Source organism: Acomys minous (assembly GCF_964271855.1).
Source record: "Acomys minous genome assembly, chromosome: 1".
Classification (NCBI taxonomy): Eukaryota; Metazoa; Chordata; class Mammalia; order Rodentia; family Muridae; genus Acomys; species Acomys minous.
In genome coordinates this window covers 122388547-122406159 of record NC_140483.1, presented here as the reverse complement: position 1 = coordinate 122406159, position 17613 = coordinate 122388547, and the positions used below count along the sequence as shown (strand labels likewise).

Below are 17613 nucleotides of genomic sequence, written 5' to 3'. Positions count from 1 at the left end.
TTTGTCTTAAAAGTCTAAACTTTCTGGAAAATTTTTTACTTAATTGACAAAATAAATAATTTAATGTCTCCACTCCACTCCTCTATGAATAAAACAAAACAAAGTAAGGTTACAATATCATAAGATATTTGCACAGCAATGTTCTGTACATGGCACACTCAGTGTCTCTCCGCCCATCTGTGCCATTTTTAGTACAGGGTTCAAGTTCGACAACTAATATAAAATTAGGAATGCTTATGCTTAAACAAACTGCCTTCCATGAAAGAACTGGAAAGGGTCATCTTATGCTTTCCAATTTCCACTTAAGAGCCATTAGGATTCTGATCTTTATACTCTGTAGTGCTTCGCTTCTGAAAAAGTGATTAATGATGCTGACTTAGAGGCGTCAGCACACACAGAGCAGGCATTTGCACAAAGAATTACCTGCAGCTTACCTCTGCTCTAGCAGTGATGCCACTATTGGGCCCATTCTCAGGAAAGTAGCACAGTGCTCAGGCAGTCAAGGGCACTGTGTGTCTCACAGGTCAGGAGCACTGAGAACTGAAGATCCAGCAGGAAAGCCCAGTGTTATTTTTCCCCTTAGATTTGACTGAGAAAACCAGTCACAAAATAGGTAACTTGTGTGAAATATATACAAGATTTCAATAAGAGTTGCCTCACTTGGCTTCGGGTGAGAGTGAAAAATCCCCAAGGAATCCTGGGATCTGATTTTGTCATGGTGAAAACATAACTGTTTCAGCTCTCGTGCTTATCCTGAGGACTCATGAGGGCTGCGAAGACATATTTAATACCTAATAGATACTTAATAATAGTTAAGTGAATGAAAGGCAATGAAAAAAAGGGAACATACATAGCAGGGGTTTGGATTTCTAAGTAGCTCAATGAGACATTGCCCACCTACCACTTGCTAAAGAGTAGAGATAGAGGATTTTTCCTTACTACACTGAAGTGCACCAATCTTAACTTGTACATAGAGACCAAAAGCCCTTACTTCTTGCTAAATACCCTTCCTATGCTTTTAAACACACATATAGAAAGAGATACATATTTAAACAAAATAGAGTTGTATGCCATGTATCCATTCTCTGATCACTGAGTCAAATACTTACCACTTTAAGGATTACCCCTTGCTTGCTTTATGGGCTAACATGGCTTATTTGTGCTAGGCACTTACATTGCTGTTAGTACTTTGGGTATTATAAACAGTGCTGTGGTCAATATGTTTAGCCCATTTCTGAATACTACTGGTGTAATCACCTTGCAATGAATGCATAAAGTACGTATAGCACTTAAAGTTTTAGGGTACACTGTGAAAGAGCCTTCCAGAAAACATGTTCAATTATCACTCTCAGGCAGTGTGAAAGACACTGTTTCTTCAGATCCTTAATTATGTCCAAGCCTGAAATGTAAAGCAGTATTTAATGTGTGCTTACCTAAGAGTATTTACATTATGATTTTTAAGTCATAAATCAGTGTATAGAAATAATTTCCTACTAAAAGATTCTAAATATGTCTGTGTTTTCTCCACAAAACTTACATGATTTCATTTTTCATAGGCTATAACTTTAATCAGAAATTAATTTAGTAATAAGTCATGGTATACAGGCATGCTTTAATTTGTATAAGACACTGAATTTTAAAAATACATTTAATGATCATCTCTTCATCATTATTATATATCGCTCATTAAATAAATATCTAGTTTTAGATCTCTTACTACATAAAACATTTTTTGTCCTGATGGTCTATTTTTCCTAACTATAAATATATACTATATTTTATTATAATGTTATACTATATATTAATATTTTACACATTAAATTTATATATGCTGAAAATATATTAATAGTTTACATATTAAGTTTCTCTGTACTCTGAAGACTATTCATGTCAGTACAACTGGATCTCTCCATCCAGGATGACTTTGGGTTTCTTTTGTATAGAAGCTTCCTCATGTTCCTGTGTAGAGTTTTTTTCTCTTTAAAGATTATTCATTATATTTACTCATTTTTTGCTGATGGGCCATAATTTAAGTTGACATTAAGAAAGACACATTTGAGATTATATTTACTAACTTGCAAATTATTTTTATGTACATGTAGATCAATGTAGATTATTTATCATTTATGTTCTCAAGGGGTATATTATATAAATCTCATTGAACATTTTGGCATATTAAGAATCTTAAATTGAACATGGTGGTGCATGTATGTAACCCCTGTACTCTGGAGGTGAAAGCAGTAGAATCAGAAATTCAAGGCCACCCTCGGAGACACAGTGAGTTGTAGCCCTGCCTGGGTACAGAAGTCCATCTCAAATACACCAACACACAGCATACATACATATTACATATATACATACATAGACACTTATATATATATAGCCACACATACATACATACACACACACTGACTTACATACATACATATACAATGTATACATACATATATACACATATATATAGTCTTTTTATATGCGTATATAAAAGCAATGGCTCTCATTTTCAGGAAATGTCTAGGAATATGGAGGAACAAAGTTCATTATTTTTTTACTTTATTTTTGCTGAAACCTTTTATTTTTTTCTTTATTAATTTATTCTTGTTACATCTCAATGGTTATCCCATCCCTTGTATCCTCCCATTCTTCCCTCCCTCCCATTTTCCCCTTATTCCCCTCCCCTATGACTGTTCCTGAGGGGGATTACCTCCCCCTGTATATGTTCATAGGGTATCAAGTCTCTTCTTGGTAACCTGCTGTCCTTCCTCTGAGTGCCACCAGGTCTCCCCCTCCAGGGGACATGGTCAAAGGTGAGGCACCAGAGTATGTAAGAGAGTAATATCCCACTCTCCACTCTACTGTGGAGAATGCTCTGTCCATTGGCTAGATCTGGGTAGAGGTTTAAGGTTTACCGCCTGTATTGTCCTTGGCTGGTGCCTTAGTTTGAGCAGGACCCCTGGGCCCAAATCTGCCTATCCAAAGTTCATTATTTTAATAAAAATACTTCTAATGCCAATCATGATAAAAATTTCATTTAGATAATAAAAAGGTTATTGCAATAGGCAAAAATACATCAAACACAAAAATCTATGACTTATAATAACAATAAAAAAATTGCAACAATAATGAATCTGCTTCAGTTGCCATTGGAGAGTGCTAACTACCAGCTGTGATATTTGATAATGAGAAAGATTCATGTATTTGCTCCTTCTTTCTAAATAATATACAGGTTAAAATGACAAAATATTAATTATAATTGAACAAAAGTAATTTTACATGAGAAAATGGAAGAATGTTTCTTAGGGATTGGGAAAGACAGAGAGTAGGTAGGACAGAAAAAATAAAAGACACCAAAATACAGACAATAGCACAGTATTGGTTGTAATGATATATTTCAAAAAATACTAAAAAAGTACAAATGCTATCAACATAGACACAATTAAGGAGATAAACCTGTTTTTAAATGAATTCTTCATTACAAACTGTTTATGTGCAGCAAGGTATTCTATTCTATGTCATATAGATATATACTGTCTCTGTTAATAATAATAATAACAATAATAATAATTCTACTTTTAAAATGCAGAATGAATGACAGAAGCTGAATTTTTCAGTGTCTAAGGAGAAATTGGATCAAACAATTTGAATTCATACTAAGAGATACAGGTAAAATAAAAATTGAAAGTCAGAGTGGAAGAATATGAGCCCATTGATAAGACATAGTTAACCAAGTGAGATAATGAGACATAATCCTCATTAAGTATTATGAATACTCTTGGCTTAGATGGAGTATTTAACCATCACATCCACAAAAAATTGAAGAGTGAAATGAATAACAGTAACACCTCAAATCAGAGATATTGGCTATCAATAGAACCTGTAAGTTAATGGCACGAATAAAGAAAAGCAACTATTCACTATTAAATACATTGAAAAAGTAAGCAAATGCACTACAGACCTGATTCCAACAGAGTACATTATAAGTAGACATCTTGGAGACAATTAGAGACATTTTAGTGTTTACTTGGTATTAAATGATACTAAGAAATAATAATCATATTAGCTGCAGTGTCTTGGTAAAATGCAATTAATTAAATTTAAATACTCATCAACCAAACAAGCACAAGATTCTTATAAGAAAGACATACTGTTTATTTGTATATAAAAGGTCACGAAATCTAGTTTACTTTAAAATATTTCATATTTGAAACACTTAAGATAGTTATAATTACTTCATCTGAGCAAGGTGTGTGATTAGTTTTTAAATACAGAAAGGCTTGTCAGAAAGCAGGTCAGGGCGAACGAATGTTCTACCATGAGAGTAGAAGCGCTTCACAAAGAGTCTGCGCTCAGGGCACCACGAGAGGAGGAGACCAAAGGCCAAACAAAACAAGGAACGGCCCAAAGGACGTTAGAAACTGTGCAAACTAAGAATGAAGGACACGAAGTTGAAGGCTGGCAGTCAGAGGCGGAGGATAGAGAAACTCTAAGCAAAATTCCCTGAAGGACTCTCTTGGCATCACAGATGATGGCGACTGCCTGCAGCTGGCTGTCCCGCCCACTAACTGTCCAACTTTGGCGCTTCCAAGGGAAACATCACAGGAGAAGGGAGAGTTATGGCCTTCTTTATTTTAATCTTTACAGCAAAAATTACACACACATTTGGCTAAAGCCTTACTTAGCCATAAAACTAACTGCTGCACCTTGAGACGTAAAATGAGTGTACCCTCTTTAAAATACTAGGAATGTTTTTTTTTAAAGCAAATAACAACACTTCTGACTTTTGTGTTCTCACCAGGTGCACCCCACAGGAAGACAGCAATGAAGCCGCCCTCGTCCGGCACAGCCAGTATAGACGCACGTTGTGAGCAGCAGATGGACAGCTCTTCACTGAAGGGGCTGACAAACCAGGATGAAACTGGATTTGAAAATCCATTTCTTTTAGCTTTACCACGAAACTTTAGCTCCACACAAACAATTTTGTTTGATGAAGTTAAAAAAAAAAAAAGTCATACAAAGATGGGTGCCCGTGCGAACAGAACTGTACACATACTATAGCCTTTAACTCACCACTTACTCGATTGGTCCAAATATTTATAGTTCATTGTTATGACTGCCAAAACTGGCAACCACGAAGATTGTTGTCTCAATTAGGACAGTAAACAGATTGTCTCCTTTTTTAATGAAAAAATCTAAAATGTAATGCTTCACAGTTTCACATGTTTATTCATCCAAACGAGCTAAAAAATAATGGTGCGACATCTGTTCCAGAAACACTGGTACCTCAAAATTTGGCTGCCTCCCCGCCAATTTGGTTGGTTGTTGTTTTAAAAAATGAAAAAAAAATAGGAGGGGGTACTGTCATCTAAAATCTTCTGGCATGTAAAGTAACTTATTTTTTCTTGAAATAAGCATCCCATATCTGTTGCTAAGGATACAAAAATTGTGTAACAAGGCGTTACTATGCAGAAGGGGGCTGCGGTTCAATTGTTTTAAACGCTTCTTGGATCCACTATGACTGGTCCACCCTGGTACACTTCTTCAGCCCTTTTCTTCCTTACCTAGCAATTACAAAGGTAATGGTGAGAATGTATCTGTAGGCACTGGATTCATCTGCTACAATTGTGTCTTTACTGACGGTTGTAGTGGTCCTATGTGATGTCAGTGGAACGCCATCTAGCTAACCAACACCTTTCTATCCAGGCTACACTGGTGTAGTGCTAATAAAAGAAGGCGGTGCTGCTGGGGGAGAGATATGACGCTCCCCCAGAGAAGGCTGAGGTAAGTGTCAAGAAGTCTCATGGTCGCTGGAGAAAGAATGAAGAATCAGATTCAGTGGTCTCTGGCTTGGAGTTTGTTACAGTGTAGTACATTAAAAGAAACCTGTTTAATTCCTAAGCATTTATTTCTGAAGTTTATCTAATGTACAATTCACTCCAGTGAATTGTTATTGGCTATATGCTTTTAGAGCCTACAAAATTGAATGTTTTAGCATTCATGTAAACAAACTAAAAATTTAGTTATATTTTCATTTAAAGTGAATACGTATGGTAAGTTGAAGTGAAATGCTAAAATGTCTTTTAAATAAATATGCATTGATTTCCTAAAAATATTTCATAGGAACTGTGTACCAGTTCTTTAGGTCTATAAGAAATTAATACTGTATACATGAAGCTTATACATATGTTATCTTTCAATACATCAGAAAGCCATAAACGCTAAATTCTGGTTGATTAATATAGTGTTTAGGTTTATTAAATTCAAACAAATTTTTTATCATTTAATATAGAAAAAATCACTCTGATGCAACTAAAACAACACATTGAACCAAATTCTTACATGCATTAAGTTTGTGGGCAGATGATCTCACGCTGGACTGACAGAAATAAGAAAATCTGAATTCTCAAGATCTTAGTCATTGGCTGGGGTTAGAGTGTGTCACCAGACTTTGGGAAGATGCTGAAAGAGAAACTCTTGATATGTTTTGCTCTGCAAAATGATCACCTTAATTTGCACTAAAATAGGTCTTGTTTGTTCAGAAAAAATTAGCTGATGTCACATTTTTACAATATTTCTCCTCAAATAAATTTAAATGATTGTTATCTAAACTTGTATGTGCAAGCATAACCTTTGAACCTCATTTGCAACTCTCCATAACTCTCTGTCCTTGTTGGAGAGTTACACTACATTGCATGTTAAGAGATTCCATTGTTCCTTAAAAGTCAGAATCACACTTTTTGATTGTTGTCTTGGTCACTCTGAGCAGAGCACATTATTACGGGGAGAGAGCCTACACCTGATTGGAACCCCACACTTATGACAAAGGCACCACTAATAAACATGCAGTACCCTGAAACAACATGGAGTTAAAACCTTTCTGTCTTGAATTAGTCAAGTCAGACTTTCAGTCTGGGCCTTCTGTTCAGGAGGTCAGGGGCTTCCAGCTAATGTGAGCTCATGAAATGTGCACATATGAAAACAGTATTATCTAAAAATATCATCGTCTCACTTTACCTGCTATTTACTGAAACCAGAGCTTTCTGCCTGGGATTTTTTTTCCCTCTGGGAATGTGATATATTAGCCAGCTACACAAACAGATACAGGACAAGGATAAATTCAGGTAGTGAAATTTTCTTATTAAGGTACAATTACACTAATATTCATTCTTATAGAAACAACATTTTCTCCCCAAAGCGCAGCTCGTGAGTAGAACAGGGTGGTGAAGTTTTACCATAACAGCTACTTGTCAAACACTTCCTGGAGGCAAACATCTAATTTGAATACCAAGGACTGAGCTACTATCTAACCTGGATAGGTAGCTGATAAGCAATTATTACGTATCCTCTCACTTCTGTCACCACTGAAAACGAGAAATAAGCTTTACTGGATGTGCCTGTGTTTTAACACCATATGGGAGGGAAATAACTAAATGAAAATTGTTCACGTAAATGTGATGAGACTGGAAGAAAGCAGTATTTCTTGACATGTGGCATGTCACTCAGGAAAGTAAAAGGCCCATCAAATCCAAAATGCCAGCTTGGATAGTCCCTTGCCTCCCACTTCGCCAACAGACGTACCACATGGCATAAAATGCTGCAACCTTTCCTAAAAATGCCACTTGGACGGGTCCTCTTTGTGAGTATACAACAACTCTTGCTCTCTCTCCCGAGTCTGTGAGTTCAGAAGGAAGAATCCAGCAAATAACACTGGCTAAATTTTGCCCTCAGATGTTTGGCATAAATAATCTGTGAGGATATTGGAACCTTTTGCTGTTTCACACGGATGAAATAAATTATGTTGCTTTAAAAAATTCTACAGAACAAATGCTACACTGACATACTGAAATTTCCTTTCCTTTCCTTTTCTTTCTTTCTTTCTTTTTTGCAAAAGTACTTTAGAATATCTGTTTTTTTCAGAAACTGTGCTCTAAAGCCAGCTCTACTCCTAGAGTATTTATTAAAGCTTCTGTCTCTTTGCTAGTATGGAATTGACCTTAGAGTTGTATTTCTTTTTCATAAAGTCAATGTTACTCTAAAACTCTGCATATATTTCAAAATAGCAATTTTCTGTGCATCTTTATATTGGGTAGGAGCTATTCTGTGGATATATATATGCATATATATTATCAAACTTCTAAGCTTTATGCATTCATGTACTTTACAATTTTGTTAAAATTCTGATTGCCAATAAAATATTGAATAGTCATTTTACTACAACACAAAATGCATTGAAAAAATCTACAGAAAAGAACATATAAAAGTAACATATGATATACATTTTTCTGTTATTTATTTTTCTCTACAGAGTGGTAATTAATTCATAAGAGACAAATTGTAATTTAAAAAACTTTGTAATACTCATATTTAAGAGACGACCCAATAAAATTATTCTGTGTACCTAGAGACCTGCTAATTCTGCAGTGTAAAAACCCTGCACAATTAAATAGCAGATTGTTACCCAGCTCCCTAACAAGAGGGGCAAGCTGATAATGCGGACAGCCAGAACAACGTAATTAATACAAGATTCCAACTTTATATTAATGGAGTAATAAGTTAATTAAAATCAAGATCAACTGAACTTTCTATTTACACCAGTTCAGGCAGCCCAAGAGAAAAGGAACTCTACTTTAGGGACATATGTGACTCTTTGAGCTTCTGTCATCCAGGTGCCATTTCTGACGCAGCACATGTGCACTAACAGTTGGCAAGGAAGGAAAAGATTATTGTGGATGTATGTGCAGATAGTCTCCCTAATGATACAAAATATGTCTGGAAAGAAAGCATGCTTCTTTGTAAAATGAAATTTTCCCCTGACTTTCTGTTCCTTCTTGGGTTCTGATATGAGTATGCTTCTGCAAATGACAATGTATAGTTTTTGTTACAGTGTGCATAGGAGAGAATAAGTTTCATGGTTTGTAACTGATGGAGTTATCCATGTAAATTGGAAGACATCTGAAAATGTGTTACCATCTTATTTCACTGTACCATCAGAAAGGTTTATACAGTATCAAGTAGCATATAAGATTCTAGATTGCTGGGGAAGGTCTTTTTCTGATACCCTCTGCCACTAGACACAAAGATACTTCTGCAAACTGACAGTACCAAGAAGAATATGCAATACGTTCTAGTTTTGGAAATTGGCAAAGTACTTGTCCCCAAAGATGCTCTGATCAGAATTATCTCCCTTCCTTTATTGACTGCTGTTCAGCTAATCTTCATCTGGGTCCATATCAGAGTCAATATTCGTGGACAGTCGGAGATAAAAGAAAGCGTAGAAAGCCAGTAGGAGGGCCAGTATAGCTGCCAGCAGGAGGGCGACTTCCTGGAGAAGAGAGAAACGGCAGACTTGAGCCAACGGAGAGAGAAGAGAGATCAGCTTCATCAGATACAATGATAATATTCCTCCATGATGTAGGACAAATAATGTCATTACAATAGTTATCAATGGTTAATCAGCTTTTCGTAAACAGTATGCATTGCAACAGCAAGTATATAGTATGTGAGGTACTTCTATTAAGATTTTTCTCATGGCAAAATGTAAATTTATTATTATTTTAATACACTTTCTTAATTTTGTCACCAAAATTTAAAGAGCAATCAATGTTGCTTGTATTTACATACTTCATTTGGTTTCTTTGGGTCCATGTAACTTTTTTTTAAAAGAATTATGTAATTTAGTAGTTATGCAATTTACCAGAAGACATTTTACAAATTATCACTCTATTTTCTATTGGGAAGAAATGCCCATTATAATTGATTCCAAAGAATAGATTCTATACAAACATAACCATTCCTACTCACACTCACACTCATTTTTTTTTTTTTGAGATTTTCATAAACGTCTAAGAGTTCTGGAGGTCTGGGATTGCAGGTTTGTACCAACATGCCTGACCACACATTCTACATTTTAGAACTCTCAGCTGTATAACTCACACAGCAGGAAACAAAAGTGAACTCTAAGGTCATGAGGCATAAACTAGTGTGATTCATTTTAGCTCTGAAGATAGAAATTGTATACTACCTTGGTAATTTGCTGTTAATTAAATTAACCATTTGTATTAATTAATGGATAAAATTTATGATAAAACATATTTTCCTTTAAAAAATCAGTGTATATGTTTTGTAAAGTAATTTTCTCAACATTAACATGTTCTTTTACTGCACAGAAAAAGAACTGAGTCCAGGCCATGGATCCAAAAGCCTCTAAAACAACCTCCTGATTTTCCCTTTTGTGCCTCACCCCTTACCTTGCATTGTATCCTGGGGAAGCAACTCATTTGTATTTGTATGAATATATTTTATATTTCATATGAATATAAAATAAATAATTCAACATGTGCTACCTAATAAACTTCAAAAAACACTGAAATGAAATTGATGTATAACGAACATGAAATTTCAGGGTAATGTTGAAAATACAAGTAGACATTATGTACAGATTTTCAGGTTTTTTTGGTTACATTTATTTAGATATCTAAACTATGAAAATAAATATTAATAGAAAGTACAGGGTAGAAACCTGTGTCAACAGCTTTTGGGAGGCTTGGTTTTTAAGATATAATTTTATCAGTATAATGTCAAGTGAAAGTGAAATTTTCTTTGTTACAGCTGGAAGGCTTTGGCATCTCAAAGGGCATGGCAGCATCAGACAGGTTTCATCTATTTTCTCACATCCACAGCTGTGCTCCCTGGCCCATCTGCTTAAACGGCTACTAATTTTAAGAGGATGTAATAAACAAGCGACACAGGGACCAACCCCATCTGCCTTGTAGAGTGGACAACACAGTGTTCAGCAGCAGCCATCACTTACATAAGCTCAACGAAAGAATGAAAGGTTTATTCTTGATTCAGCCCCTGTTTCTCATCGTACTGATAATCAATCTTAATTACTGCTTTCCCGTTCACTGTCCCCAAGACAACCTGTCATTTCCCTTATTAAATGAATTCAGGATATTCAGAGGTATTAAAAAGAATGTTGCAAGTAGAAAGTACCATGGTCAACTTCTTGCCACGATCAAATATTTTAAATTCATATGAAATATGAAATGTGAAATGTGTCCATACAATGTAAACGAATTGCTTCTTCGTGAAAAAAAATGCCAGGAAAGGGGTGTGACACAAAAGTGATAATCTGTAGGGTATTTTATATTATGCATAGAGAAATCCCCGTACTTCAGTGTTGTCTGGTCGATGTATGACATGCAGATGACTTCAAAAGCACTGTGGGTGATGGATGCCACAAACAGTTTCCTTCAAAATACATTTTGGTTCCGGTAAACAGAACGGAGGGTGAGTGTCTGAAGTTTCACGCTTTGATCAAATCTCAGAACTAAGCTTTCAGTGTCCTGGAGGCAGTGCCCACAACCTGAGACACCTGTAGGCATATGAGTCTTCCTCTCTGAGATTTGGCTGCTATTCAGATTTAAACCCAAAATAACAAAAAAGAACAAACAACATTTCAAGCTGTTCGTCGCAAAAGGATGCTGGCAGGATCTGCTCGGCACTGAATATTTTACTTATGTGGAGAAGCTAAGTGTTCTATCGTTATTCCTTTGTGATGACTATGTTTTTCTAATAGACCTTTAAAATTAGCAATGGAAGATTTGTTTCCTTCTACAAGTTGGGCAACACGGGTACTGGCATTCTCTAAGAATTTTAGCGATAAGTACAAATGTGTGTCTCCGTCTATATGTGTTTCTTGTGCTTTTTCTTCGGCTCTTTTAATTTTTCTGCTTGCTTGTTTTTTTTCCAATTCCAGTTTGTGTGGTTTTGCATTCTCTTATCTTATTTTATGATTATTTAGATGCTTGTTTGGTTTCTAGCGAGAGACAAAAAGGGTGTAGATTTGGGTGGGAGGGAAGGTGAGGAGCATCTCAGAGGAGCTGGAGGGGGGGAAACCATAATCAGAGTATATTGTATAAAAATTTATTTTTACAAAAGAAAAATAAAAAATAATTGTAATGATGGAAAATTAATCTTCTACTTGAAAAGCAACCAAATATGAAACTTGAATGTGGAAATGCCTTTCAGTACCACTCACAGCCTTTTTATCTCTTAAATTATGATACTGATTCACAGTTACAAAGCATAAGAAATGAGAGTGGCTTCTAAAATAGAAATTAATTCTACTTAACACAATATATTCATATATTAAGCTGAAACTATTGTTCCTCCAAAACATTTTCTATCACTTACTTAGAAATTTAAAACAAGGCACCAGAAGCCTTACAAAGCAAATGTCCTATGTCCCAAATCATCCCTGCTCAAGGTCTGTGCACTTGGTTTAACACTGTAAGTCAATCAGGAGGGGATTTCCTGTACACTCTTCAAAACAATCATGCCTTACTCATCTCTTCCCAGAGGTTCTATAATATTGTAGTAGCTTATAGTGATTTCTATGGAATACTGGACAAGTAATACCTATATGACTTTGAGAGGAAGCATATGAAATGTTTGTGATGGTTTCAAGATGTTAACTCAAATATCCACAATACAAACTCCACCGCAAATCCAAGAGCACTTTAAATCATGATGACTCCACAGTGCAAGAACAGCTGAGGTAAGGGATGCCCTGACAGATATTCACAGGAAGTCTTGCTTATACAAACTAGACACTGCTGGTTTTGTGTTTTCCCTCCCACTTAATAGTCATGGATGCATTAGATGTGGTGAGTGCAATGCTCTGTGTCCTCCATGTACTTTTTAGCTCTGCTGACACCTCTGAGGTGAATGCTACAGTTTCCAACTACAAGTACAGCTTCTTAGGTTCAATTACATCACTTGTGCCAAAAGTGAAAATCATAAGGAAGTAATCCCAGGCCTTTCAATATATGTTCTGTTTTGTTGTCACTGGTGTTCTTTTTCCATTCTGTGTGCCTGTTCATATTTTCTGTGAATTTATGTTATTTGAAGACTATAACTCTGAGTCACTCAAATGTAGCACAGTAGCAATGTAACATGACTATGGTCATCCTGTATCAACCAGATACAAGCTGAACATGCTTGATGTTCATTAGTCCTCAGTTGCTTCTCTGACATTATCAATATGGGTAAAATCACTCACTAGGGAAATTAAAAAGCATTAAAAGACGATTGCTGAAGGAAACTCAGCTATTTAAAATCATATGCCAAAATGACAAGGCAATCAAAATTGACAGGGCAGACTAATTAGTATGCCAAATTTGAAACACAAGACACCTTCACAGTAAAAGTTTCAAGTCATAGTAATGGCCTCTACACACAGATTTTTATGCAAAGAAAATAATAGTTAAAGGCTTTGATTCTCAAGGCTTACAAAGTAGAATGAGACATTAGATGATTAAAATAGATCTAGATTATAATATTAGATAATTTTCAGTGCATATATTAATTCTTGATAGTTTTTAAACAGATATTAGCTAACAGCACTGTATGCTAGACTTTAACTTATAATAAGAACACAGTTATTTCCTCTAGGCAAACTAAAACAAAAGTATAATAGCAAATTAATAAGGTGTGTGCATAAAAATGCAGTATATAAATGGCTGCATTGTTTCACAAATCTTAATATCTAACTAATCATTAAACTATGCTAGCAATATATTTTGTTACACTAATATTTCCTTAAAAACATCTCATATGTAATGAAACATAAAACCAAATATTAACTGGTTCCTTGGGGGGAAATGTCAAAATTGTTCCTGCTGTAAGATTCAATCACCATGAGACCAGACAGAAAATAAATGCTAAGCATTGCTCTTTAAAAGCTCATACAACAGAATGTCTTTTCCACATGAATGCAGTTTCTTATGTATTTGAAAAACACTAAAAGGCAAATCCCTCTTTTAAAAAAAGTTTTTTCATTAAAACATAGCACACAACACCAACTGAGGAGCCTATGTTGTGAACAGAGCACATCACAAAGCAAAGCTTGATCACAATCTGCACTCAGAAGCAAAAGGAAGGCAGTGTGTTTCAGGATCATAATAGCAAGTCCTGGAAGATAACCAAATAGATCATCTGGCAGTTGAACAGCTGTTACAGCTTGCTAGTAATACCTTGGCATTTGTTATAAGCTATAACTTAGAAAAATTGATTTTTTATCTGCCAGATGAAACCCCAAATCTTCTTTTAACAATTTAATATTTAAATAAAATATCTGTGTTGGTCATTTCTACTTTACACATTTGGTAGTGTTGCTTTCAGATGGATTTGCCTACCTAGTTTACTTCATTCTAAATTCTCAGTGAACATTTCATATGAATAATAATAAAAACAAATTTGGTTTTGCTAGCACAGTGAACTAATAATCTATCAACATTATTCTCAGTTGCACTTATCCCACATAAGCAGATCAACACTGGTTTGCCAAAAGGGCAACTTTGAGAATGTCATTAGAATTTCATTATACAGAGTACTAGAGACAATAAAAAGACAGTAATATTACAACAATAATGTAACAACTATATAGTGAAATTTACTGAAAAATCCAAGAATCTAACTAAGCCCACATACACGACTGAAATGTTTGCACAGTAGCTATAACAGCTCGAATAATAACTTTAGGAGTGACTTCTTTTCTATGTGCTGTATATACTATTCACTTATAACTTTTATTTTAAGAGTCATTAAAATTTCAAGATAGAAAGAATTTTCCAACAAATAAATTTTTTATCAAAATCTTCACTTTTGATATATTATTGCGATCTAACTAGCTTAAGATGTTCAGAACTCAGTACTAATACAATTCAGTGTGTGCAGTTATCTGGCATACATATAGCAAATTATAACTTATCAAAAAGGAGTATACCTTTATGCCTATTGCTGTTTTCTTTGCTTCTGCTTTTAATTTGGTTGCTCGTAAAATAGGTTTGGTTTTTTTATAATCCTGTTTACCTAGAAAGAAACAGTTTTAGAAAATGAGTTATGTTTGCATATAATTCAAATTTCACGGTCACCTATGAAATATCAAAGAATGTTTATATAAAGTGAAATACAGACAGAGAACTACATGGCTATTCCCAGTTGTGATTAGAATAAAAATCATTCCCAGTCAATATATGTCTTTTTACTCTTTTTGCAAGAAGACTGTGACAGACATCTTAATTTGTTGTGCAAAGAATGTCAAAACCAATAATAACATTTTTAGAGAATAATATATTCACAGAAGTTGTCTCTTGAAATAAAATCACTAATAAATGAACATATATAATTATATTATCATATTATTTTGTAAAGTTAACTTTGATTTAGAAATTAAAAAATAACTCCTGATATGTGTAGGATATTGCAGCTATATTAAATATTCAAATGATAAATTTAAGAAATATTTGGTTGCTTTTCTCTAAGACTAAAAGAAGAATATCTAAACAATTGCCTTTCAGTTCCCTAATTCATTAAAAGAAAATATGCCCATAATTTTCTTTTTTGTTTGTTCTTATCTCAATGATGCAACGTCTCACTCCAGATTCCTACTTCTTCCTCACACTCAAATAAATCTGGAAGCAGCTGATCGAAAGTATACCATAAAAGTTTAATATGAAATAAATCTGCTTCTTAATGTGTCTGCTAATGATTCAAAACTGCCTTTAAACTTCCATATAGATTTTCAGAAGTAGAAACGGCAGAGAAGTGAGGTAAATGGACAGTCATACTGGAGACGTGCTACAGCTGAGCTCACTGCACACATACATACACGAGGGTTTCCCTGCTACAGAGCTGTGTGTTAGCTTGTGAAACCGTGGTGTGTGTTTTCACATTGCTGCGGCATGCTCTCTCTGCACCGCACAGCAGAAGCCTGATGAGTATCATTTGTTGATGGGGTTTAATGATGCAGAAATGAGTCGATTGTAAAAAAAAAAAATGTATGTCAAATGTTCTAAGTTTAAATCATGAAATAAATAATTTGCAGAAAAACATGACTCTGATCCATGTTAAATTAGTAATATTTAATTTTGCTGGAAAAAGAAAAAAAAACTTGACAAGTGTTCATTCTGATTTCACATCTCAACAGTCACGTTATTCTTGTCATTATTCCTGCTGTGAAATAAACAGTTCAGAATAGTAAAATGGTGACACAACTTCTCCACTCGGGGTTAGCAAGCATATTTCTAATGAAAATCTGAAGATGAATGTGAAAGTCACAGATATGAACAGAAAGAAAACACTCTATTCATCTTGTGTACTTCTTATAACGACCCCAAGCTAAAATGGTGAAAAATAAGTATGAATGATGGTTTCAAACAATGTGACTCATAAATAACATATATAATTTAATATAATGCTCTGAGGTAACACACACCAGATAGGTCTCAGAGTCAATGCAATAGTAAGAATTTACCATTCAACTTCTGGTACCATTAAATGATTTGTTAAGTATCTCTACTGTATGTTTAGTCTTTTACAGAATAGAATTTCTAGATTATCATTGAGGTGGATACAAACATCTAAAAGTATATTTATAATAGATGTTATTAAAATTAGTATATAGCTGGCACATCCCCAAATAGCACATCTGGCATTAATTTACATTTACCTTCCTGTCCATGACATGCAACAGCATACACCACACAAAGGGGTTTACACTGAGAACACGCACAGGGTATCTACTAAGTTCTTGAAACTCAAACTACATTTTTCTATATGGACAAGGAATTTTTTAACACTTGAGTTTTTTATTTTCTGACCATGTCTTGTTATGTAGACCAGGTTGGCCTTGAACTCATGGCAACAATCCTCCTGCATTTCCATCCCTAATGCTTTAGTTACAGATATGGTCTCCACATGTTGACAAAATTCAGATTTTTGTGGCTTCAAGTCAAAATCCTATGGCCATAATAGCTGTAATATACAGAATTACCTACATGCTTGTATTTAGAGTACTTGTATTTGGTTACCTAAACTAGATAATCTAGATTTTTACATGTAAAGAATTAAACTTCCATTTGATTTGGGATATGTCAGTCATGTAATAGGAATGGATAGTGTAGCATAGTGATTATATGTGTGCTTAGCATGCACAAGGCTTTAGATTCAACCTCCAAGCATCTGTAAGAGTAAATAAATGCAAATAAATGCCCAGAGTATTTCTGAGACAGTTGTGTAAGATGTACATGGGAAACAATAAACTGATAATTCAAGCCAATGAAGAGAATCACACTGATATTTGTGTTAGCATGAATTTTCCTTCCTTTAGATAGAGGTTCTCAGCTCATGTGTTAAATATGTATGTATGTATGTATGTGTATATATATATATATATATATATATATATGTATCATACATAAATAAATATGTGATAAACATTTATCATATTTCTGGAAGAAGCCAAACTGGAACCTCAGTCATCTTCTCTGTTATGATGTGAATATAAAACATACTGAAGGCTAGGGTCTCAGCTGGTTGTGTTATTTTGGGAGGTAACAGACGCTGTAAGAGGTTGGTATACCTGGAGGAGGTAGAGCACTGAAGGCAAGCTTTATAAGGTTAGACCTGGTCCCTAGACCTTGTCTGTTGTCTGATTTCTGTCAGCCAACAGATGAGTACGTCTCTGCTACATGGGTCCTGTTGTCATGGGCTTAGACTACCAAGATTTGAAACTATGAGGCAAATAAATTCTTCCTTTCACAGCTACTTTGT

The 17613-nt window shown here is 34.8% G+C and overlaps 1 protein-coding gene across 5 annotated transcripts in view; it reads right to left on the bottom strand.

Moving 5' to 3' along the window:
* Window positions 1-3372: 3372 nt before the first annotated feature.
* Window positions 3373-17613, bottom strand: part of TRIQK (triple QxxK/R motif containing) — a 64396-nt gene continuing 50155 nt past the window's right edge. For all 5 annotated transcript variants that reach the window (XM_084793376.1, XM_084793377.1, XM_084793378.1 and 2 more), the window contains 2 exons: window positions 14786-14871; window positions 3373-9319 (listed from right to left, as the gene is read on the bottom strand). In XM_084793376.1, coding sequence (XP_084649502.1) covers window positions 9206-9319; window positions 14786-14871 — 200 coding nt within the window. In that variant the 3' untranslated portion in view covers window positions 3373-9205. The remainder of the gene's footprint in view (window positions 9320-14785; window positions 14872-17613) is intronic.